The 25,413-nt window shown below is 38.9% G+C and overlaps 1 protein-coding gene across 3 annotated transcripts in view; it reads right to left on the reverse strand.

Annotated features, from left to right (window-relative positions):
- The window catches only part of NRAP (nebulin related anchoring protein), a 52,676-nt gene that overhangs the window by 1,370 nt on the left and 25,893 nt on the right, over window positions 1-25,413 (reverse strand). The window contains exons 21-41 of one of the 3 annotated variants that reach the window (XM_075108163.1): window positions 24,910-25,008; window positions 22,891-22,995; window positions 22,315-22,422; window positions 21,381-21,692; window positions 20,222-20,326; window positions 17,708-17,806; window positions 15,794-15,898; window positions 15,297-15,404; window positions 14,388-14,501; window positions 12,761-12,958; window positions 10,825-10,929; window positions 9,690-9,788; window positions 8,808-8,912; window positions 8,338-8,445; window positions 6,367-6,678; window positions 4,341-4,445; window positions 3,560-3,658; window positions 3,341-3,445; window positions 1,672-1,779; window positions 718-1,029; window positions 320-472 (exon numbers count right to left, since the gene is read on the reverse strand). In XM_075108163.1, the coding sequence (XP_074964264.1) occupies window positions 320-472; window positions 718-1,029; window positions 1,672-1,779; window positions 3,341-3,445; window positions 3,560-3,658; window positions 4,341-4,445; window positions 6,367-6,678; window positions 8,338-8,445; window positions 8,808-8,912; window positions 9,690-9,788; window positions 10,825-10,929; window positions 12,761-12,958; window positions 14,388-14,501; window positions 15,297-15,404; window positions 15,794-15,898; window positions 17,708-17,806; window positions 20,222-20,326; window positions 21,381-21,692; window positions 22,315-22,422; window positions 22,891-22,995; window positions 24,910-25,008 (2,964 nt within the window). The remainder of the gene's footprint in view (window positions 1-319; window positions 473-717; window positions 1,030-1,671; window positions 1,780-3,340; window positions 3,446-3,559; window positions 3,659-4,340; window positions 4,446-6,366; window positions 6,679-8,337; window positions 8,446-8,807; window positions 8,913-9,689; window positions 9,789-10,824; window positions 10,930-12,760; window positions 12,959-14,387; window positions 14,502-15,296; window positions 15,405-15,793; window positions 15,899-17,707; window positions 17,807-20,221; window positions 20,327-21,380; window positions 21,693-22,314; window positions 22,423-22,890; window positions 22,996-24,909; window positions 25,009-25,413) is intronic. The other 2 variants (XM_075108164.1, XM_075108165.1) reach the window with 2 other exon arrangements.

Consider the following 25,413-nt stretch of genomic DNA (forward strand, 5'->3'; position numbering starts at 1 on the left):
GGACATTTGGAGATCTGACAACACCCACAAGTTAAGGGAAACACATCCCTTAGTATAAGTAAAGCCTATGCCAGGGCACTTCCTAGTCTCTACAGGAATTCCTCAACCATGACAGTGCTGAATGCTCTTGAGAGGTTCCTTCAAATTAAGGTGTTCACAAAGCCATAAAGCTTTGTGAGGGAAGTATATCCATTCTGTTCAAATAATGGTGACAACTGTAGACTCCAGGGAGCATTCAAAATCATTAAATGGGACATGTGCCTGGCTGCCTTCTAGAGAGCAGAGCTATTGGGATTTGTGAGAAGAACAGTTTACTTACAACTCCAGGTCCATACTGAGCAGAAGCACCCTTCAATCCCATTTCCCGAATGTACGCCAACTCAGCAGCTCTTCTTGCCATTTCGACTTTGTGAGAACCTGGGGGAGTCCAGCCAATGCCTCTGAGCCAGTTCAAGTCAGACTTGTATTTTACCTGAGAGGGTAAAACATACACCAGTGTGTATTATTTTGTTTGGCTCTAACCAAACCACATGCCCTGGATATTTGAGAAAGAGGACATAAAGAGCAACAGAGTCAATAATAAACAAAGTATTCATTTTCAGCAAACAGACTAGTTCTCTGAAGAATGTGATCTTGTTGATAGGTACTATCTGTGAAGCACATTGCCACAGACAGCTCTTAGCACTTGGAAGGACAGTGTTTCTCAGCTGTACTTACATCACTCTGCAACTTGTAGGCCTGCTTTGCATGCTTCACATTTAGCTGCTCAGGATCACAAGTGTATTGGTGCAAAGGCTGCCTGTAGTTAACATTGCTTGCAAGCTGCTGGCTTCTCTTAGCATGGAGGAATCCTGGCTGGTTGAGGTGAGACTGGAACTGTGCCCTGTTTTGGGCATATCCACTCCTGTATTGGTTGTCACTCTGGAGTTTTCCCACTCTGAGGACATGCCTGATTTTGGGATCATCATTTGCACTGAGGAATCCAATCTGCTGGCCTCTGTCTCTCAGGAAGGCTTCTCTGTATTTGTACTGCAGGAAGTGCAGAGGAAAAACTCACTTTCACATTCAAGTTACCTTCAAATTCTGTTATCAGCTATCAGTAATGCTTCCTGTAGTGCACAGAGACCAAGGGTTTGTTTGATATCGAACTATATCTCCTAAACTAACAAGATACTTTAGAAGAATGCTTTTCATGCTGATTTTTAAAGGAGTCGAAAGACTTATGGAGCCCAAAATACTCATCTCTCAAAAGCAATCAGAGGTCCTCTTACTGTTGCACTCTTGGGCGTACCCAATACGCAGCTCAAGCAATGAAGCTCCTCCATCTTCAGCTTTCTTGCCAGCTGTAGTCTTCTGTGTTCAAAGGTGATCCACTTTATTCTAGACTATGCTTTAACTATTCATAGCCCAGTACCTATTTTATTTAACTACATCATAATATGCTTCTTTCCCAAGAATAACTCTTTGAAGTGAAACAGAGCAGCCTGGTATTGGACATTATTAATGGGAGCCTTTACCTGGAAATCTTTGCACCTAATCGGCATTTGGTTACTGTGTCACCAGTTTTCCAAACAAGGACAAGGTTCACTTACATAAGAATTCACCCATTTTTACAGGGTGGGGTGGCATGGGAAGAGGGTTGCAAAGTATGTGAGACAGAACAATTCTTACATCACTAGCAATCTCTCTTGAAGCCTTTGCTGTCTGGAATGGGATGGCATCAATTCTAAAATCATAGCCAGATGCCCTTGTCTGTTCCCAAGATGTTTTATACAATTTCTGTGTTGAAAAGAAAAGAACAAAACAGTCATTTCCCCCTGCAGTTTCTTAAACACAGTCCCATAACTGCAATAATACATGTTTTATCCTACTGGGTTTATTTGTATCAAGAGTCATCAGTACCATCTCCAAGGTTTTGATCCAGTTCTATAGCACTTCAACTCCTTTTCTATTCACCATAATGATAAAATGCCTCATCTGAAAAGTGCCACCAGGGCTTCCTTTTGTACTTGAATGTGGTTGGTTTTGATGTGATTTAATTTCTATTAGAAACTGTGATGCATCAGTCACATCAATATTGCATTGATATTGCCCTTATTCTCTCTTTTGATGCATCCACTAGCAGTGTCTTGGGTTTCGTGGCATCATAATTTCAATACCAGTTATTTCAAGCTTTTCAACTGATCCCTGTCTCTATCCCCAGCCACATGTGGCTTCATTAACTCATATGGAATAACAGCTGCTTCTAACATATTTAATGTGACTTTGAGGATGCGAAATACATTTACAGTCTGAAGAGAAATTGCTCTAGATTTAGGTTTTCTTCCATTAGTAGCTTTCTTAAAATAGCTTCCAGTCTGCAGGTCCTGCTACACAGCCATGGTATCTTAGCTGACACTTTTGGCTGTCCCTTTCTGATTTTATTTATTTGCTTTCTGTAAGACTTTGATTCATTCTTTCCAGAGTTTGTGACCACATGAAAACAAGCACAAATTCCACCTCACGTTTTAAAAGATATTCTTCTGTTTCACTGGTGAATTTAGTGCTAGGTGGTACTTAATTTGAAGGTAAACTGAGATGCCAGAAATCCTGCACGACAGCCTTGGTAGAAGCAATGCAAGCATTACTGTATGACCTGCTAACAGGTCTAGGTCTGATCTTTCATTTGTGTGCAATCACCCCTTTGCCTTTTTACCTTTTCCTCTATTGCTTCAAAGAATATAAATCCTATTTCTTTCACCTACAGAGCACCTATCACCAGACAAGGAACTCAAAGCTTCTTATAAACTAAGGTCACTCTGATACTAGAGTTAAGGACAACAGATATTTAATCAGGGAACAGTAGATTAGGAATAGACTGAGTGCCTCTGTCTGGGATGACGTGGAAACACGATCCCTTTAACCCAATTCCAGTCATTGGTTCAATGGCATCCTGGTTGATGGCAACTGTGCCTAAGGGATCAGTTCAACACAGTGTTGCAGCTTCATGAAGATGGATTATATAATCAAGGAAAGAGAATTCTCCCTCCTCCCTGACCCAAATGTAGATTTAAATTTGTAACTAACCACACCTATACTGAAGGCCTGAAATTCTTAATAATAGCCTCCTGCCCTAGAAAGAAGAACCAATTCTCAAAAGAAAAATCAACAGACTTTTCCTGATCCCTCCAACCCAAACCTAGCAACACGTTGGCTGTCCCCAGTCTTTGGCTTTTTCAGTTTTGGTCAGGCTCAGAGAACCTGGCTTCTACAAATACATAAAAGTTTTTCATTCCCAAGCAAGTTTGTTTTTCTTGATGACAGTGACAAGTCAACTCCCCAAAGTAAAAAGCTCACTTACATCACTGATGTGAAGTGCATTCTGGCGGGCTCGGATAAAATCTGGATGATCAGGAGGCAGGGTGTACCTGTGCCTCGCTTCGGAGTCTCCAGCCTTGTACAGTCTCTGTGGAGTCAAAAGTCATTGAATACAACTGATACTAGAAGCAATCTTGAGATCAATCCTTTTATGCATTATAGTACAACAAAATAAGACCACTTATAGTAAAATTAAACCTACGTCACTGCACTGGAGGTAGCTGTTTTTAGCATGGATCAAATCTGGAGAGTCAACCACGGCAGTGAACTTGAAAGTCTCTGGCTTCTGGCGGTACTTTATCTGAGAGGGGGAGGAGGCAACAAAAACAAAGAAAAAAAAAAACAAACCACAGGATGTTTCTGTTAATGATATACCACAATTCCAAGTGTGTGATAACTGGAGTAAAACATAAAAGCCACCTTCCTGAAGCCACATTATTAAACATAAAACATACTGTTCTGCTTTAATGTCAGTTGCTCTTTCAGCTAGGGAATGGGGATGCCACTGTATCATTGCTGTGGTGCCCAGGAAACTAACCTTTTTGTGTGTGTGTGCAAGAAGGACTTCCCATTGAAAATTCACATGCAAAAACCTTTCAAATGCTACTCTTTTGGCAGATCATAATTTTTCTCCATTAGTGCATGATACTGATACCGTTCTGTGTGGTTGTCAGTGCTGCATCTTTCTATATCACTTCCATAACCACCTGCTTAGAAATTCATAATGGAGTTTACTGCATTTATTTATTGCTACATGTTTTGTTTATACTCCTGTGTTTCATTCGAAATGGAAAATATTCAGCAGGTGTCACACAGTGGACTTGCATCTCCCACACTGCTTCTTGGTAACTTACACCTTGTATAAACAGGCTCCCACATCAAAAGGAAATGATAAGCTACATTCGTAAGTGTCATGTAACGAGGAGCCTTGATGGTAAACAATTCCTACAGATGTGCTATCCCATGAAAGATTTATCAGTTACCTCGCTGATGAGCTCTCCAGCCTTCTTTACACTTTCTATCTGCGGAGATCTCAGAGCCATCCAACCAACTCCTTTCATGAAGTTCAGGTCTGATTTATAGCGATGCTGTTAAAAATGAAAATCATTAGCTATCAGTTTTGTATCCACAGCTATTAAGGTTTTTAAAAAAGACTCCCTGAGTCATATTAACATTTTGAGGTTTTCATTTGCTATGCACATATCACATCGTAAAGCCAAACTGTTTGCATTTCTTCATTCCACCAGGAATTAAATAATGTATCATATGCAAGTTACAAGAGAAGGCCCCACGAGTGAATTAGTATGACTCAAAGCAGTAAGTAATAACCTGTTTGCACTGGGCGTAAAAGAACCCCTTTTGAAATAATTTTCTGAGGTGAGTTCAAGTCAGGAATACTAATTATTTTATCTGGTGCATGCTTCCTCATTAACCCCGTTTCTAGGAGGACACACTACTCTTTCTTCACTCACATTAAAGGCTTGCTCTACCTCCTAATCCAGCAAAGAAAACAAGGCAGACCCAATAAAAAATGAAAGCCAGTAAAGTACCCACAATCCCAACAATTCTGACTTCTCTTTTAGAGTGACAGTGTGTGGTTTTAAACCAATCATCCATTTTTTCAGGTTTTTTTCCCCCCTATATGCAAAAGGACATAACAGCTAGCTGGCTCAAGCATGTTGTACATTACTTTACTAGATAGTGAGGGTATCAGACCAAACCATCTTTGTAATTTCTCTGGATTCCTAACCTGTAGGGTCTAGAGGCAAAGAGCCAAGTGCTGAGGTTCTTATTTGTCTCCTGTCCCGTCCCTTTGTAGGCAAGCTCTGAAGTACATGCTGTTAGGCTCTATGGACTAAGTCACTGAAAATGCCACTATCCTATCATGTGAGTCACCATCACACATCAGTAAATAGTAAGAAATCCTGCCTTGCCACCATGCCATCTGTTAGCCATTACAGAGGGCAGGAATGGGAGTTAGAAAGGCAAAGAACTGCATCTAGCACAGCTTCTACACTGTCCAAATAATACCCCAAAAAGGTCCTGGCAATGAAGAGCACATTTGGGATACCAGGTAGCAAGTACACTGAGTAAGAAAGAAGGATACAAGCTCGCCAGCGCTTTGATTGCCACTTGGATTTTAATAGCTGGAATATCTGTTAATATCTGCTCACCAGATGTGACTACATCCAGCAAATATCCCCTCACTTTGTCTTGCAATTAAATCCTGAGCTCCGTAAACGATAGCTCTCTAAAGACCTTTAAAGAGTTAGCATAACTTTCTGAAACACCTTTTTCACTTCCCTGCTGAATGATTCAGTCTCTTTTCTTACGAAACAAAAAATGCCTGAACAGATCTTCCTGCTACAGAGCAGCTAATGACACTGGACCCTAACCTGTCAAAATACAGCTACCTGCATCCATGCAGCTTTATGCCCGCACTCAATATCTACATCTGTTTGAAAGCACATAGAGACAATGGCTTGACCCTAAACAATGGTACATGCTAAGGCAAAGTGAGCATGGATGCGGCCCAGGCTGAGATTCCATCATTTCTGTCATCAGTTTGTCTGAACTTAGATTTGCTTAAGCAATTTCTGTGAGCACACCTGGGGAACTGGTTATTTGATATGAACATTTCTGTTTGCAAAATGACCTTCTATCATATCCCAAATCAACCTCTGAGCATTTAACCCGCTGCTCAAAGAATTCTGCATGTAGAGCAGTGGCTGTCAAACCACTGACTGGCTGTGATCCAAACGGCTGAGAGATGATTGTGCTTATCTCTCAGCTCTAGAATAAACGACATGGACCACAGTTATTTGCCATCGGGTTCATAACTCAGGAACCTCTGGTTCACATATATTCCACATGTGAGGAGCAATCGGATACCTTGCTGCTACACATATGTAAGTGTCCTAATGATCTTTCTGAAAACACTGCCCAACATCAACATACATTTTGTGCCAGTCACTCAAAGCTTTGTTATGCCTGAAGGAAAGTCTTTACCTCACTCTGTAGCATGTGAGCTCTTTTGGCCCATTTCATCTTCATGTCTTCTGGGACTGCTGTAAATTCATGAAGCCTCTTTCTGTAATCTTGATCACTCGCTAAGGCCTGGGCTTTCCTGGCATGGACAAGATTCACCATGTCCATGGGCAGATGGTACTGAGACCACACTTCTTGGGATCCTTTCTTATACTCCTGTTCACTCTGTAATTTGGCAGCATGCGAGCAATGCAGCAATCTGGTGTCATCCAGAACACTTTTGACACCAATGTGCTTTCCTCTCTCCATCACAAAGTTGTGTTTATATTGGTACTAAAAATAAAAAAGTGAAAAAGTGAAAAAGTTAAAAACTTAGACTGGCTACTCTAGCTAATTGACTTAGAATAAGTCACTGAAACATCTATGCTGTCTGTAAAAACAGCCAACATATGCAGCACTAGAAAGTAATTGTCTGACTCTCTCACTGCTCTCACATTTACATACCACAATAGCTGCAATATTTAAGTTAAGCGCATCTCAATATATTCTCTGAATATACCCAAAGCATTGATCATGTTTAACCTTAGATCATGTACTTTTATTATGTCTCAGAGAATTTTATTCCCATTGCTAGGAATGAGAACATAAGAAAACCAAACAAAAGACAGAAGAAAAAAATCTATACAAACAAGAAACATCATGCACTCTGTAGCCTTCAGTTTTGCAAATGCCACCCAGCTATTTTAAAGAGTAAATTCAGCTTTCCTGAATCAATAACTGTGTTGAGAAACCTAAGATGGTGGTCTGAGCACAAGAATAAGCACCAGCAACCCCTCATTCTCATCTTAGCTGGGACTATGACTCTCCCTATGATCTTGCATTTATCCTTTCTGTGAAATAGTGATGATTATAATGATTATTTATACAGCATCAACAGGGTGCTTGGAACTTTAAAGGGAAGGCCTGGGCCCTTAAGAGTTCATAATGTAGTTGAAATGGGATAATAACACTTATCTACCACACAAGAGAGTTGTGGGGATTAAATTACAGTAGCTAATGTTTATAAAGTGCTTCCAAGATGAAGGGCCAAATTCAGATCTGTTGTAAGTGGATGTAATTCTATTATGGACTTGTACCCTTTAGAGCAGATCTGAAGCTGTAACCAAAAGCACTCTGCAAAATATGGTTAAGTATACATTATAAATTACAGCTAGAAATAGTCGCTTCATAAAACAAATGCACATGAAATATATTCATATTTTATCACATTAGAGATAAAATATGCAACTAAATACTAGACAAAATGAAGGCTCTTTTTTACTAAATTTAGTTTCATTGTGAGTTTTTCTTATAATTTATTAAATTTCTTGTGAGAAAGAGATGAACTTAGGCTTTCTGAGAAATGGATACTGCTACATTTGAATGTTTTGCAAACAACTATCCAAATGAGAGGATATTTTCAAGGGCAAGAAGATTTGTTTCCTCTCTTTCAGAAATTAAAGGGACACATATTTACAGGAGCATCCGCTAATTTTCACTTCCTAAGCAGACAGGCAGCTCCTGATTTTCTGAGACTCAAAGAAGGCCCAGCTGCTTCTGACTTCATTTCAATCCAGGAGCACTAAGCACTTCCAAAAGTCAGCTCAAAGCAGGGTGGACAGAATTAGTGGGGACATCATTATAAGAGGAGCTGAAAGCCTGGAAAGGAGCAGAATCCTCAGACTTGTCTGCCTGCAAATACTTTAATTCACTAGCTATTTCCCACTGGAAGGTGTTTAACCGAGCTTGGTTCCCGATTAGCAGTGATTCTTCCTCTTCTTTTCTTTTTTTTAATTCACACAAAGAATCTCATTCATAAGTAATATATTCTGTCTCACACTTGTCTCACACGGTTATGGAGTTGCTTTAATTCAGTAAAATCTGCTTTAGACATTGTTTTACATGAAGTTAACAGAAATTAAGCAAGAAGGAAGGTTGAATCATTCAACTCACATCACTGGCAATTTCTCTGGAGGCTCTAGCAGTCTGGAATGGGAGTGCTTCCGTTGTCAGCTTGTAGTCTTGAGCACGTAGGTTATGCCAAGATTCCCTGTATTTTGCCTAAAGTAGGAAAGGCACATGTAGATTGCTGTTTCACTTTTAAATGCATAAAGGAACAAACAAAGGAACCTTCTTTCATTTTTTATTCTGTGTTTCAGTCTCACTCTTCATAATCAAAGGATTTTTTTAAATTATCTATGGGAAATCCTACTAACTCAGACAAAACATGTCTTGCCCTTTATGTAGATTTAATTTACTCACAACCGTATACATGCTAATGGAGATAAATATCATTATAATCAAATCAGGGAAAGCATAAACAGAATAGATCTAAAAAGTCTTCTGCTTATCCATCTTCCTTTCCACTGCACAATTCATCCTCCACCCCAAAGAAGTATAAAAAATAAAGAACAAATTCTTACATCACTGAGGTTGGCTGCATTTATTCTTGCCCGTGTGAACTCAGGCAGACCCAGTGTTGGTGTATAGTGATGCTGACTGTCCTCTCCCGCTGCTTTATACATGCGCTAGGGAAGAGATCAAAAAACACATTTGCAATTAATTTTCTCTATTGTTTCAATAACATAGCAGTACTTAGGTTGTTTATGATTATGACAACTATAGTCAGCAAAAAACCCAGCTAAGAATATACCATTGCAATTGCAATCGCGTGGTCTTTTTTTTCTGGGCATAAAAAACTTTTACATTAATTTTTATACATATATCATAATACCAACCCACTACATTCTTAGACTTGCATTGATATGTTCCCAGCAGACCAAAAGTGAACCTAAGTACATTAAAGGCCTCAAGAATGTGCATTAAATAAAATGGCAGGCATTTTTGGTAAAATAGCCATATTTTCTAGGTTGGATTTTTCCTCATGTTACTACAGATTATTCTGATAATTTGCCTTTGGGTTTTGCCCTGTTTTTCAAAAATTAGAAAAGTGATTCTTTTTTTAGGAGCCCTCTAAAGTGGGCCATACTATGCAAATGAGCTCCTTCAAGAACACCCCACAGAACTGATCTTCTGAGGCTTTGTTTCATGTAAAAAACCCTGATAACGGGACTCTATTGTATGCGTAATATTTAAGTGTTTTCTTAAAGAGATTGAATTGAAAACGGTATTAAATGTTTGGAAATAGTAAAATGTGATCTAACTGTGAAAAAGCACAAATCAGTGATGCTTGCTTTCTTTTTGATGTATTTTGCTTTCAGAACAGGGTTTCTCTTTCCCACTCCTCCATCCCTAGCTCGCTGCATTTTGAAAAGCATATTTTCTGATTCGCGAGGAGAGCCTACCTCATTAGCAATCATATTGCTGAATTTTGCATGAAGGAGGCCAGGAGAGTCTGTCACCGATGTGTACTTGAAGGTATGTGGCTGCTGACGATATTTACTCTGAGTTCACACACAAAGAAAAATGAACAGAATAACTAAATTGTCTTGTCAGATAAGGGACTTCTTCCAATACCAGTGGTCTAGCTTGCTGCTTCTGCTTAAAACTCTACTTTGCGAAAGGTATGTGTCTATCAACGATTAAACTAATTTATCTTTTGCAACTCTGGATTTGATCCATTCAAATCTCACAGGGGAAATGAAAAGTAAGTAAGGAATAAGGTGTAAAAAGAGAAAAAAGTGAAAAAAGTGCTGCTATGCTGAATACAGTAATGAGGTTATTTCGCTCCTTGGTGTCGTTAACCCTGGCTGGTGGAATTACAGTATAAAGGCAATCCAATCCAGAGAGAAGGTCTGCACAAGCCTGCTGAACTTTGTTGTGACAAAAATGAGGTTCCATCTGCCCTGTGGTCCCATGCCAGAACTGTGGATCACTGCTAGCAGGGATCCATTCACTAGAACACAACTAGGAAGATTACTCTTATTTTTCTTAATTTCACATCTCTGTGAAGATGGGCAAGATTTGAAACTAGGAGAGACTGTAAGAAGAGAACATGACAAAGGAAATAAAAATCCAGTTACAGAGAGTGAAAAGTAATAGCATACAAAACCAGCAAGTTTTGTACAGTACAAACCAAGCAGCTGAGCGTAGTGTAATGTATTGAGCATTCCGCAGGTCAGTCTAATTTTGGAGAAACAGTACAAGCTACTTATTAGAGCAAAGCCTTAATTTTAGTTAAGTTTTAGTTCAGTTTTAGTTGAAAAAGCCCATTTTAAATCTAAAATAAACAACATAAAATAACAACCTCCTGAGTCCGAATCACGGGAGAAAAGATTGGTGAAAACAGTTAGCAAAGCCTGCAAAACCTTGAACTCCAACAGGTTCACCCATCTGCAGTTGGGACATGAATGGAATGATCAAACACAAGGGGAGGGAGCCTAGCGTTATCCAGTGAGTCACTTTGCCAGCCCAGTTTAATAGGAAGACATCTGGCAAACCCTTGTTTGTAGTGGAGAAATCAAACCCCTCTTTTGTTACCTCGCTGATGAGTTCAGAAGCTTTCTTCTTTCCTTCAATCTCTAGGGCCCCTGGAGTAATACATCCAACTCCTCGCATAAAGTTCATGTCAGACCGATATAAAATCTAAGGAAAACCAAGCAGAAGTAATTACAAGTTTGCATTTGAGTTGCCCTGTATTTATTCATCCAAATACATGGTATTCAAATAAATGCATTAAAATCAGTATCTACCACAGACAGTTCATATACATTACCCTGCGTTCCTGTGTTTATGTATGTGTGTGTGCATACAGCACCAACAGATCTACCGCACAGATGCAAGGCTCTGAGGAGTACTAAGTCTCATGAACACCGAATGATACTTGCGCTCCTAACTTCCATTTGTAACTTTGAAAAGACTTTTCCTGGATACATTAATTTTCTTCATATATAATACATAAATCACAGCTACATATTATTATTTTACAAATACCTATAAAATTAGACCAGTTAGAAAAGTGGATGAAAGTATTTTTAAATAAAAGCTGGTAACTTTTTAATAAGTGGAATTGCAGACAGAATAGCCTTGCTTTTAAACAGTTCTGAATAGTCATAATAGAAGTAAGGAACACTAGAGGAAAGATAGCACTAAGCCACTGTACAGACTTTGTTAAAATATTTTCCGGGCCGCCAAACCCAGTAGTGACTCTTTTGAATATTACTTTTTCAAAAGTTACCAATAAGTTGCTGGTAGATACACTATGACAAATATTATTTCATTTGATGATGAGAATAGTGAGGAGGAGGGGGAGGATCATCTTATTTTCTGCTTCAAAAGAGCTATAAAGACCAAACAACTAGTAAAGCACAGATTTTCCTACTACTACTGATGGATATGTGGAACTGCTACTGCTGACTGAGGGAAGAAGTAGCTTTAGTTAATGAGGCGTTTTGGTTCAGCCAACCACTTGAAATGGAAATGGAACAGTCTCGGTCCCTCTTCCATCCATGTCTGTCCAGTGCTAATCTCTAGGCTCAAAGGCATCACGGTGTTGTGTACATGAAGGCAAGAGAGGACAATGCTAGAGCTTGGCCTTCACCCCTTGACAGCTATTAGCACCAGCTGGTAAGACAGTTAAATTCTGCACTCTGAGGCATGGTCCTGGCAACCACCATTTCACTCCCAATTCAGAAGAGAGGCATGGATGGAAACCTGTCTCAGAATCTCTCGTTGCATGTGTTTTCACTCGAGTTAGGGCAGCACAACAGCATCTGATGCTTACACTTGTTTGAACGCAGCCTGACATCTTTAAGACTGTTGGCTGAAAGCATTAAACCAATACATTTGCATTTTGGGGCGAGAGTTGTTTTTAAGATACAGCCTCTCCTGAGCTCCCCAGGGGTAACATAATCTATTAAAGCCCTTTGCTCAGGGCTGTGCCTACAGACGCAGCCTAACTTTGAATTTGTAAGGCATTATCCAGTTAATTTTACTCAAGGTTATGTAGGGAGCTAAACTCATCCTTCTCAGCATTTCAATGGTTATGTCTTGGGCCAGAGTTTATCAGTCTCTTACAAATCAGGTTTTTAACAATAGGCATCTTGCTTGTGGAAGTACACATGAATTTCACCCAGATGCAAACCAACTCAAATACCAGTTGGTAAACAGTTTGCATCATTAGCAAGACCTTCAAAAGAGTATTTCACCAACATTGCAATCATCCCCACTTGCAAACACTCCTCTGCCTGATCATCAAAGACTACGATACTTTATCTCTCGGTATGGTGTGATCACACATGTTGTACAACTGCCCAATAAGATAAATGTCTCATTTCTGAATGTAATCGAGGGGGAATCGCCATTGTTTATCCCTGAGCTGCTGCTCAGATACATACTGTCAGCTGTCATGATTTGGAACAGAACTATCTTGCAGCAGGCCCAACAGGGAAATATGGCTGGGATGTTTTGCAATTACCTCACTCTGTAGTTTGTATGCATTCTTGGCACACCGCAATCTCACATCATCAGTCAGAGAAGTGTACTGGTGTAGCAGCTGTCTGTATTCTTGTTCACTGACCAAAGACTGGGCTTTCCTGGCATGTACCAAGTTTATCATATCCAGTGGCAGGTGGAAGTGAGTCTTTGTAACCTCAAAACCTTGCTTATATTTCACCTATCAAATTAAAAACAGATCACAGATATCACAACATGGTAATAAGAATTCTGGTTTTGATCAGAGGAGACATTCTCCATATTTCCAGTATAAATTAATTCTTTTGAGAAGTTAGTTCCTTAACTTATTTACTATACTGTGAATGATCAATACTTACAAATAAAATATGTGGCAGCCTAATATTCATCAAAGTAGTAGCCATCTGCATTATATACAGTTAGCTGAGATATTATTTATACTTTCTATTTTTGTTAAAATTGGATACGTTGAATCTCTAAAATTACCAAACCGATAAATGAATTCTTAAATCACAGCAAAAAGCTGTAGCTACTGCTGAAGATAAAATGCAAAGTTATATTTACATTAGAATTACTATCAATCCTCACTCACAATATTTTTGGTCTCTATTGATTTGGCCAGTTTCATTTCAGAGTTTTAAATGTCATTTTTAGTGTTGGGTTTGTTTTTTTTTTTTAACACTTCTTGTCTGTCCTGGAAAGGAAAGCCATAGAGATCTTCAAAGAATTTTTTTCACATGACATGTCCCTATCAGGTTATGCAAATTTGAGGTGTTCAGGCTGTTCATCTAGATAATGAACATCCAGAGTTATTGATGATCATTAAACTGACTTAAAGCAATCTGACAGAAGGATGAATTCTTCAGACACTTGTTACCTGTGTGCCTAAGCATACCACCACACAAGAAAGAACCCCAGTACAAGCTCAGCACTCACTGAAATCCATGAACACTCTCCCATCTATATCCACAATCAGGCTCACTATGGACAGTTGTGGTAAGAAGATAAATAGTTCTTAGATTATTTATGTGCTTAAAGTCAGACAAATATTTCACTGATTTCTGGATCAAGCCACAGCGTTCAAAATGCACCGAACAGTTACAGTTCTGACAGACAATGAAAAATAATGTGATTCTTAGCATATCCCAAAACCAGCTGGGAACCATTCCCCCACCAAACAGTCTGACTTGAAATTCCATAAACTCATTCATCCTTTAGTCTTTCAGGAAAACAGTAAATTGAAAATAATCACTGAATAACTTTGTACCTCTGACAAATTTCATTTACGTCTGCACAAAGACCACTACTAATTCTCAGTTAGACCTGCCTCCAAGTAATACTTTTACAGAGTAAAATATTTTACATTAGGCAACAGTGATATGCAGCAGGGCATTGTGCACGAATGCACACTCTTCTTTTATTGTCAAGTTAATGTTACTGTAAATAATGTAAAAGAATGGTAAGAATATCATTATTATATCCAAGTATCTGGCAAGTGGGAGAGAAAGCCCCAAGTTTTAAATAGTAAGCTATTCCACAGTTAGTCCACAGCTAAGTGCATCTTCCATGGGGAACAACTCACTGTTAGAAAATCAATTCCAAAATGCCCACACCTCCTTTCTTGTACTTACATCACTCTGTAGGGATGCTGCATGGACTGAATGAGCAATATGAATATCTCCATCCAGGCCAAGTGAACCAATCATCTGTCCTTTCATTTTCTGAAATGCCTCCCTATACTTGTGCTAAAAGGGAAAAAGAAGAGAAACATGGATAGAAGTCAAGTAAGTATTAGTCAGATTGGTAACACCTGAATAAAAGGATTTTCATATTACAGAGAGCTATGGACAATAAATTCTGGCTATATGATAATAAATCTGGCTATATGATAATAAATCTGAACGAACCTTTAGTGGATGCTAGGAAGACCCCACCTGTGCAAACATTTTAATATTTTATCCTGTTTAGTGAAAAACAAAAAAATGCACCAATGAACACTTACAAATAGCTTGGGTTAGTTATCTGCTATTACACAGGTGGGGGAAGTCAAGAACTTCGTGCAGGTGCTTAGAATCAACCTCTAAGGAGCTTCTCTCCACCAGCTCTCTAGTGAAGTCAGAACAACTGATTTCCTATGCTTGAAATCAATCTGTGTATTTCTACAACCTGTAAAGGACACCCAAGACAAACCCTGAAGGGTAGAACTTCCTTAATAAGCTCTGTCTTTCAAAGCTTGCCTAGCTAACAGTGGCTGACAACTCCTGAACAATCCCTATGATCGCCTGGGCTCTCCAGCAGGTAAGTTGGTCAGCTTTGCTAATGAGTGTTTGCTGTCACAAACCTTCCTTTGCTGAGTTACCAATAACACTTCATTGTGTCTGCACCTCCAAAAGCACAACTAACTAGACTGAGGCCAGATGTCTCCCAGATGTAGAGTTGACTGGACATGCTGTTTCCATCAAGAGTCACTCAGCAGAGCAGAAACAGTCTGGAGTTACTGACATATCCTACTGGACAATATCAGCAGTAAGTTCACATACTTCGCTTATGATTTCACCCGAAGCCTTTGCTGCCTGGAAGGGAATGGCATCTAGTTTCAGTTGATAGCCACCGTCTTTCATCTTTCTCCAGGACTCCTTATAGCGAGTCTAGGAAATATGGAACAGGAATAAAGCAGAGTTGCTGTTCAGAGGGTTGGCACTGTAGCATTATTGTTATCCTAGCAATGTTACCACATCAGCTTCGTTTTATTCTAACACAAAATGCTAACATACGTGATGTATGAAACTACCAATACACAACAGGAATAATTACATGACAAATGTCCATTATAAAAATATATTTGTTTGTTCATTCTTAATCTTTCTAACTTAGAAGAAGTTTGATTTCTCATATTACTTTAGAAACATTTAGACCATAGAATGATCGGATAGTGGGGAAAGAAAAGAAATTTAGTATATTTTCCTGTGTAGGACAAACAGCAAAGTACTCTCAATGTTTTAACTCTCCTTTAAAATACTAAAGGTCAGATTTATACCTCACTGATATTTGTAGCATTTAATTTGGCCTGAAGGATTTCAGGAAGATCTGTCGTGGGTGTATACTGATGCTTTACACTCTCTCCGTGCTCCTTGTACAGCCTCTGCAAATAGAGATGAATTTCAGTAGCAAGTACTCACTGCACATTCAATCACTAGTTCAGACAAAAACATTAACAAAAAGGTTTATAGAAAGCAAAGACTATAGAAAAGTGACAGCGGCATTAATAAATACAGACAATTGTATCAGTCACAAAATATTCAAAAAGCTTTAGGAGTCTGATACACCTATCAGCTAGAGTATGCTAGAGAGGAACTCCTTGAAGCTTTGAGTGTATAAATCCGTGTATATGAAAATTCAGATATTTGAATACTAATTTGATAAGACTTCCAACAAATGTGAAAAGAGAGAGGGAGAATAAACAGCATTTTTTAAGGATGTGCAGCCATGCGTGGCCCACCAGCACTTTGAAATTCCACAGAAATCTGGGGATTGAAGTTCCCCAAACATATTTCCAAAGTTGTTCACTTTTAACAGATAAATATGATGGCAATTATCTGTTCAAATTTATGTCCAGAGCTAGTTGCAAGGGGTTATTCAACAGTCAGTGTAAGAGATTAAAAAAAACTCAGAAGGTGACTGATCCCATCATAAAACAGGTGTCTATGTGGGCTACTCATACGAATTCTTGGAGAAAGGATATAGGGTTGGCCCAGGACTATCTAACTTTTGGATGTCTGCAGACAGGTAAGAGAAGTTCTATGCAGTTAACTTGAACTTCCCCTACAATGGCTATGCAGAGTTCACATCTTTCACATTATTTTTCTTTCCTAGTTCAGTTTCTTCTTACATTGACACCATAATTTTCACATGAGTACAGATAGCCATCTTTTTTGGCCTTAGATATGACCCATGTCTTGACCACCCAGCTTGCCTATCCCAGGCTATTATTTCTGTGTGAGGGTTTGAAACCCTCTAGACTAGTATGAATCTCTCCATTTCGCCCTGCTGCCACTTTCTTGAGCAAGTAGGTCCACTTGTACTACAGATCCGTAACAGCAAAATTAATGAGAACTCCATGTGTGAAGAAGTAGAGCAGCAGACTGATTTTGACTGTGGCTCAGTGGAACAAAATGACTTATATTTATCCTGCCTGAGATGTAAGATCTTATTAATTAAACCAAAGGCATAGACACTATAAGTATTACAATAGCATATGTTTTACACAAAGTCTTTCATCTTCTTCTTCACTTTAAAAATATCTATTTTCACAATAAAACACCCTCTCATGTTTGAAACTTGTCTTTTTTGAGTGACTTTTGCTTATTATTCACTTCTGTATTATCCCAGTTAAGTCTACAATATTTTTAAATCGCTCTTCTATTAAAAATAAACATGTTTAAACACTAAACAGCCTCAGTTCTTCCCTTTAAGGTTCCCCCTCCTGGATTTCTCTCTCAGCAGGATGACAGCTTGAAATAATTTATTTTTTCTTCCTTGTCATGCTGCCTTACATTTTGTTCCCAAAGAATATGCAGAAACTGAAATTTGAAAGATCTGTTTGAAAAGGGGAAAGAACGCCAGATGCATTCTTCCTCAATGAACCTTAACAGGCCAAAAGTCTCTAAAGGTCAAAGGTCAGTCTTACTCCTAAATTTTACTTCTGAAGAAAAAATTGGGCAGAAAGCCCTTTTCACATGAAACTCCCATTCACTTCAGTGGGATCTCTATGACTTCTCATTCCAAGTTAGAAACATGCTCTTTGTGAGATGCACCACACCAGAACACAGAAGTTTCATGGTTCCCAAGGATAATCTCAGAGAAAGGAAGAGAGAGAAAGCCAGTGCTTCAATCAGGTCGTTCAAAGAGGATACCACTCTTATAATCATAATGTATATACATTATAACTTACATCCACAGCCTGGTTATAACTAATTCTAGCCTGGATCATCTCAGGAGTGTCTTTAATACTGGTAAACTTCAAAGCATATGGATGCTGACGGTACTTCTTCTGTTGAGCAGAAAAAGATCAAAGCTGTGAATTTTGTGCTGCTCTTTCATGCTATTTGAAAGAGAAAAATCATAGGTTGCTGGAGATTAGAGTGAATTTGTGAACATAATTATTATTCCTCTTTCCTCATCTTTATGTCCTAGGTACCTTCAGATTAAGATTTGTTTCAATTTAACAATAACCTTTTGCCGATTAATATTAAAATATTTCTCCCTAAATATAAGGAAAACATTTCAAAATCAGATTCTGCCTACCTAAATACTCCAGAAGTCAGGATTTTAAAATAATTTTCAGATTACTTCAAATACAGTATAACTGATTATATTTTTTATTTATAGTTTCTTTAAGCAAGAAATTATATAAAATTGTAGCATGTTAATAATGGCAACCATTTAACTTACTGTTTCAGGGTTTAGGTTTCCTCCTAACACCTATAGCAAATCTGTGCAGCCATTAACCCTGTGCCTAATTGTCATGGTATACCTTGTAGATAATGATATTAATTCTGCTTGCTTGAAAGTGCCCACAGTAGTTTTTGAGAGATCTTGTTATATACACATAATTAAAATGAAGGCTGTTTGATGGCAAAATTACACTTTTTTTCATATGGCCTGGTCACTAAAAGCTTCCCTTCCTGCATGAGTTATCCTACACCCATCAATATTCTTATCTCTTCTCCAGGTGGTGCATACTAAGTTTTCCCGATGCCTGTGATGAACTCCCAAGTCATTAAGCATGTTCATGGCTCTTCTGGAAGTTGTTTATATCTCAGTGTTTCAGTCTAAAGGCATGTCATTCTCCTTTAAATTGAGCTGTGATCCACAGAACTTTATTTGAGGCAACATCTTACTTCTTAGGGGACTCAAAACACCCATGTAAAACACATTAACTCTCTTAAGGTATTACAAGCTTATGAGCAATGATTGGGTTTCAGAAAGAAATCCCTTAAAAAATGAGCACTCTTATTAAGTTTAACTGGGAACAAAAGTAGTTTACACTTTGTCGGGATCAGCTGTAGAGACAAATAAGAGTTGACCAGAACATCTCTACATAAAATTCCTAGAAATTATATTCTGGCGATTGCTTTTTAGCAGTATTACAAGGGCTAGTCGCTCTGTGTGTAAGAAGGGAGGAGGCTTATAGCCACCTAAAATTATTTAGTACTCACAAAAAGGTTGACATAAACAACACAGCAGGTCAAATTTCTACTTAGCAGTTTTCACTACTATAATATCAAAAAGGTATACCTATACAGATTCACAGTTGCTATTCCAGCTGGCATTGCTGTACTAGCTTTTACGAAGCTACCTTGCTTTACGCCAGCTGAAGATCTAGTTTATTGTGTCTAAAAAAATCATCCTTCTTCATTGTAGATGATTACATGGGAAAAAATAGTGTTAGCAATCAGGCAGATATGAAAAGATTGTAGGGGAATAGACAGGGATCGGCGACCGGAAGATCACGGGCTGTGACGGAAAGATAGACTCCTCCCCATAGGAGTGGCAGGAACAGGAAGCGCAAGAGCTATATAAGCGTGTGACACAGCTAAATAAACAGACATTTTGTATCCATCATATTGATGTCTGTGCATCACTGTCCCCAGGGTGGGTAGAGCCCTGTGTCCCGGAGATATGCGGCCCAAGATGAGTTCTCCCATAGAAGCGTACAGCAACAAAAGATGACCATATTTTCTGAGACACTACACCAGTGGTTATGCTGTTCTCATTAAATGAATGGACAGACGATTCCTGCATCACCAGTGGTCATCTAAAAAATCACAGGATTCAGTCTCCTACTGCAGCGGATTTGGCCAGTAGGACTCCCTCCCAAATAATAGAATACTATGAACCTTTTACCCATTTCCACCACAACCTCCTTGGAAGGCCTCATGGGACTGGCACAAAGGATTCTAGAGTTCGCCTTTTCCTCTAAGTGATATTGGTTATAGGGAGAGATAAGGATGAAAACTACTCGGGCTGATAGATAGCCACAGACAGATATCTATGTGAATTTCAATAGCCAGTGTGACTATATGCGAAAAAGGAGCAAGAAGGAACACGTATCTGTTACAGAAGAAGGTTCTGGGTCCAATGACTGCATCTTTTCATCATCTCTCCTGTTTTGCTTCATTAAAAAGGTAGGCTAGTGGGTAGCAATTGAGCACTGTTTGATTGCCATTATTATTCATAATATCATTTGTCACCTACTTTGTTTTTGCAAAGGCTATATGGTCTCCTACTGGTGTGTGTTTGGTATCTGGTTTCCCTCTAATTACCAGTCCTATCCATGGTTTTGAGGGCTTTCATGTGGTATGCCTTTTTCTTTCCTCTTTGAGTGGAAATTATTTTAATTTTATACAGACATTTTGCACGCATTATGCAGCAAATTCTGTTACATGCTGTCATGAAATCTCACCTCACTAATGAGTTCTCCTGCCTTCTTAGCCTGCTCCACATTTAATGACCCAGTGGCTATCCATCCAGCTCCTTTCATCCAGTTCAAATCTTCTCTGTATTGGTTCTGACAAAGAAAAAAAAGTCCTATTGTTGGTGTTCATACACTTAAAATGCCATCTCAGACATCTCAGGAACAACAACCAAGTCAAATTAGTGCCTGCTTTTGTTTTATTCACCATTGCACAGTTGCAAGGAAAGCAAAAAAGCTACAGAATGAAGTATCAGGACTCACCAGCACTTGTGCAATATCCTTTGCAAGTTAATTTTTAGACATGATCTACAACTTATTGTGATTTGTAATTTTTACTCTAAGGTAGCAAAAACTTCAGTTTTATTGTAGATAGTGCACTGTTTAAAAGGTCGTTAATGATTTGCAATGAGAAGAAAATGATACTGCACATTTCCCAACCCCTATCCTTTTGTTATACTGGAGGGAAAGCATTTTGTTTTGTTTTTTTTCATGTGTCTTTAAGGAGGAAGAGTACAGGAGTACTTCTCACTTCCCTCACAAAATCTCTCCTACCAACAGTCTCCTGAGTTCTGGAAGCTTATACATGCACTACAGCTGGGTTTCGCAAAGAAGCCAGAAGGGTTTCAGCACCTATACCTCAACAAGACCTGTGCACCTATCTGTCTTAGTCTCCTTGAGACGTTCTGACCTAAAACCTCAGAATGGAAAGTCTGACTTATAGTAACCATTTACAGCATCAGACAGTTCATCTGATGGTTACAGCTGAGCACGTGGTCTCCATATCGAATTTAATCACCAATTTTATCATCATAAATTATGCAATCTCCCTGCACATTAGGTAAAAAAAATAAATGTACATCCTATATGAACCCTAGTGTTTTATTAGCATTTGAAGGAGGCTTTGAAGAAGCCATGGTCATAAACAGGATTATAACACTCCTCAACAACACTGCACAACTTAAATATATCTCTTGAGCAAATAGGTGGTTAATATTTACTGGTTTAATATTAACTGTTTAATAGTTGAAAAATTAGGTGCATTAATATGTCATGGCATTAAAAGCATAAACATCTGAAGAAACTCAGCCCTAAGTGTCTGAAGGGGTTGAATGAAAGGGTATTGATACACATTAACCTTTAGACTTACATCACTTTGCAATCCGTAGGCCCACTTAGCCCATGCCACTTTCATGTCAGTAGGCAGGGCTGTGTAGTGATGGAGAGGTGTCTTGTATCCTCTATCTGTGGCCAAATTCTGAGCCTTTTTGGCATGAACAAGGTTAACCATATCCATGGAGACCTGGAACTGATTCTTTGTGTCCTCAGATGCCTTCTTGTACTCCAGATCACTCTGCAACTTTGACATTTGATGGGAATGAGCCATCCGCAGATCTTCCTCCACAGCTTTTACTCCAATCAGCTTACCCTTCATCTTCTCATAACCTTCCTTATATTTAATCTGTGAAGATAAAAAATAAGACCATGAGTAAATGATCTAAGCTGCCAAACTGACAGCTCTGTCAGTAGTAAAGCAATGGTCTATCAGTGTTGTGATATGCTTGGTCCTTGATACAAATAAGAAGTCCATCTGCAAAAGAGAACTAGAACACCTTAAAAATTCGTATTTATAAAAATAAACCCTTTCTCAATAATAATATGTTTACAAAAAGCTGTAAGAAATCTTTTCTTCTTGGTTTTCTCAGGAAAAAGAACATTCTTTGAGCACTGAGGTCAGAAGGTTCTTTCAGGAGTTTTCTGGCCAGGCATAGATGTATTGAATTACGATGTTTCACAGGAGAATTTCACTTCATTTTGAGTTCTAAAATTCACCCTCGGGTCAAAATGAGAATAGGAAAACACAGTCAGCATGTGGGGAAAAACTCTGAATTGCTCAGAGCAAACTTTCTGACTAATTACAGAGTGCCAATCACCCAGATAACTCCTCTGTTGCTCCTCAGCATGAATCGAGTGAGGGTGGCTCAGGGCACCGAGACATAGGTGACACATCCACAACACTCTGGTAGCAACCTGGACTGTCAGCTACCCTAAGAATAAAGAAGACTGATGGAGTCGATACTCACATCACTTGCCAGATCCCTCTTTGCCGTAGCTGTCAAGAATGACAAAGCATCCAGACGAAGCACAAATCCTTTTTCCTTCTGTTTCTCCCAGCTACTCTTGTACAGTTTCTAAAAGATGACAATAACACAGTCTCTTTATTACTATCAACATATTCTATTTGTTTTATAGGCACTGTGAAAGCTCTCAGGTAACATCAGACCAGTATACACTCCATGCCCAGCAACCATATGTCTAAGGATCAGATCCTGGTGTCTTCGCTTACACACTGTGACTGTGGATATTGTAACCCCATTATCTCACTGGTTCCAGTGAAACTGTCAATGTGCCACTCATCTGGAAGCATGTGGAAAATACACAGCTTCGAACACTAAAAGTGACTAGTCTTCAGAACAGCAGATGTGACTAGTATTTAATTAAGAGCGAGTAATTAAATTTAGATACAAAGTTTTTACATCTAAAACGTTTGTGCCTTCTCACAGAAAGAAGCCAACTTTTACCTACAGAACAAACATTTCAACAGGAGCTGTAACTATTCACAGGAGCGAGAGAATCCAAACCTCTGTCTCACACAGTACCTCACTGATATTGGCAGCATTTGCTTTGGCCAGTACAAAGACAGGATCATCTTTGCTGATGGTGTACTGATGAAGAAACTGCTCCTTTCCTGACCTGTAGGCAACCTGTCCACAGAAAGCAAGGCATGGTTAACAAGCGGTAGTCCACGTTTAATGTTGAAGGAATACTGATTAGAACACCCCAAATATTCATGGATTTGTTAGGGTTAATTTTTTTGGTAAGTTGGTCTTTAGCATCGTGACTTATTTTTTGCCAAATCTGAATTTAAAAGCTGACCCACAGAGTCAGGTCAACCAAACTACTCAATTAATTTCAGGGAAGCAGTGAAACAGCATACATATCAGGATACTTTAATTTTCTTTCCTGAAGTTAGCTACTTAACTGGATATAAAGCTGACATTAATCCATATTCAGTACAAAACATACGCAAGAATGTATTTCATCCAATATTAAACTTCAGCTACATTTTAGGTGGAATAAAAGTCTTAAATAGCACAGAGAAATAGTGAATTTTAGGCATGAAATGAAGAAAACTAAGCAATTGAAATCTGAGGAGGAAATTTGTGACCTAAATGTAATTGCTGACATAATACTCCAGTGAGGACTAACATTCCAACTTTAAATTAAAATATCAAGGACCTTTTATGATCCAAGCAGCAAACATCTCCATTTTATATCCCAGGGCAATGTCAACAGACAAATGAACCGCTCTGTTTCAGAAGCCCATAAAGCTGTTGGAGAAGCTGTTGAAAAGTTATTAAAAGATGTCCCATTTCAGAAAGTGTTATATTCCTTACATCTCACAGAAAAAGAAAAGAAATGTCTCTACTATAAAGCTCTAAATCCATGGTTACTATTCTGACTTCAAGACACATACAGAAAGGCAGCATTGTCCCGTATATAGAAGATAAGTAACAGGAGTCAGGAGACCAGAGTTCTCTGATTCAATCTGGTGTCATCTCTGAGACACACAAGACTCATCCAAGTAAGTGCCAGGTTTTTATTGACACAAAGGAGCAAATAAAGGAAACATGGTAGCTGCCTGAAAAAGATCAGTCAAGATGAAATAATGCTTCATTCACACAACAACTGAAAAGCTGACAGTATCTTCAGTTCACGGTACAACATATTAAAAGTAATAAGAAAAAATCTTGGCAAGTCACTACTGCTTCAAAATTAGTTGGTCAGCAATTTCAACAACAGGTTCCCCTTCTTTTGGAAACTTAAAAGTGAGTTGGTGTCAGCTAAATCCTGCCAAGGAGTTCTGAAATATCATCTGCCAGGGTTGTCCAGCCCCAGGTAAGAACAGGGAGAATTCTGAAGGCACCCAGTTTGTGAAAATACGCCTATTTTATCATTTTGTTAAAGGTACCTTAACAGCAACAGCTGAAGAATGTGTGGTCTAACAAGGCTACTATGGCTTTAAGTAGTCTGACAGGGCCATCAGTGGAGAGAAACACAGAACCTGGGGTGGATGTATATCAGTCTCTGTGCTAATGTCTACCTTGCTTTGAAGCACTGCCTGAGGATCAGCTGAGAATACTGTGTTTTCCCTCCAGCTTGCTTCCTCACCTTTACTACCTCGTGGATAACCAATTTTGTGCAGATGACATTAATGTCTTAGGAATACTCCAGTACCCTCTCATGAATGCGTTTCAGCCATACCTGAATCCAGCCTGCATCACCCACAAGTTTGTTGCCAACACTGCCTTGCAGAGACATCCCCACCCGCCCCCCCCCGCCCGGTCTTTGACATTATTTATGAGAAGCCTCACTTGCCTATTTCCATTTGCATTGGGGTTTGCTCTTTCATTGTTCTAGTTCAGAGAATTCAATGAGATAATTGAGCAAATAAACAAATAAAACCCCTTAGAAATAAATCTCAAGAAATTTTATATATTGAAACGTTTTGTAACTGGGTCCACTTCCACCACCCCCCGTCCCACTGTACGTGTCACAGGAATGGCCACGCTATGAGTAAACTACTAGCAAAGAGACTAATTCAGTCAAGGACTCACATCACTTTGCAGTTCCTGGCTTTTCTTGGCATGTTTGATCTGAGAACTGTCAGCCACACTGGTGAACTTCAGAGCATCAACCTTCTGTCTGTACTTTTTCTACACCAAATTAAAGCAGGTTACACAGAAGTTGCTACAATATTTACATTCTCCAACAATGTAGTGCTTTCAAAAGTATATAACTGATAGAGCTAGAAGTCCCCTGTAAATTCCCAAGACAATTTTAGTACAGGCATCAGCAAAATAAGCTTCCAGATACTAGCCGGTGCTAGTATTTTCTGCTGGGTGGACCCCAGTAACAAGGAGGGTAGTGCAAGAGTATGCCAACTGTGTTGCTGCTGACACGGCAAGCAGAGATACTCTTTGGTGTTAAACATACTAGCTACATATCTTACACACCAACCAATGAGTATCTTTCACAAACTGGGTATAATTTAGGTCAGGGCCCAAGACAGCTCATGAGCTTCAGTCAATATTACTATCTCATTTTCTTACAGGACACTT

The sequence above is a fragment of the Phalacrocorax aristotelis genome, chromosome 12 (assembly GCF_949628215.1).
Source record: "Phalacrocorax aristotelis chromosome 12, bGulAri2.1, whole genome shotgun sequence".
NCBI classification, from domain to species: Eukaryota; Metazoa; Chordata; class Aves; order Suliformes; family Phalacrocoracidae; genus Phalacrocorax; species Phalacrocorax aristotelis.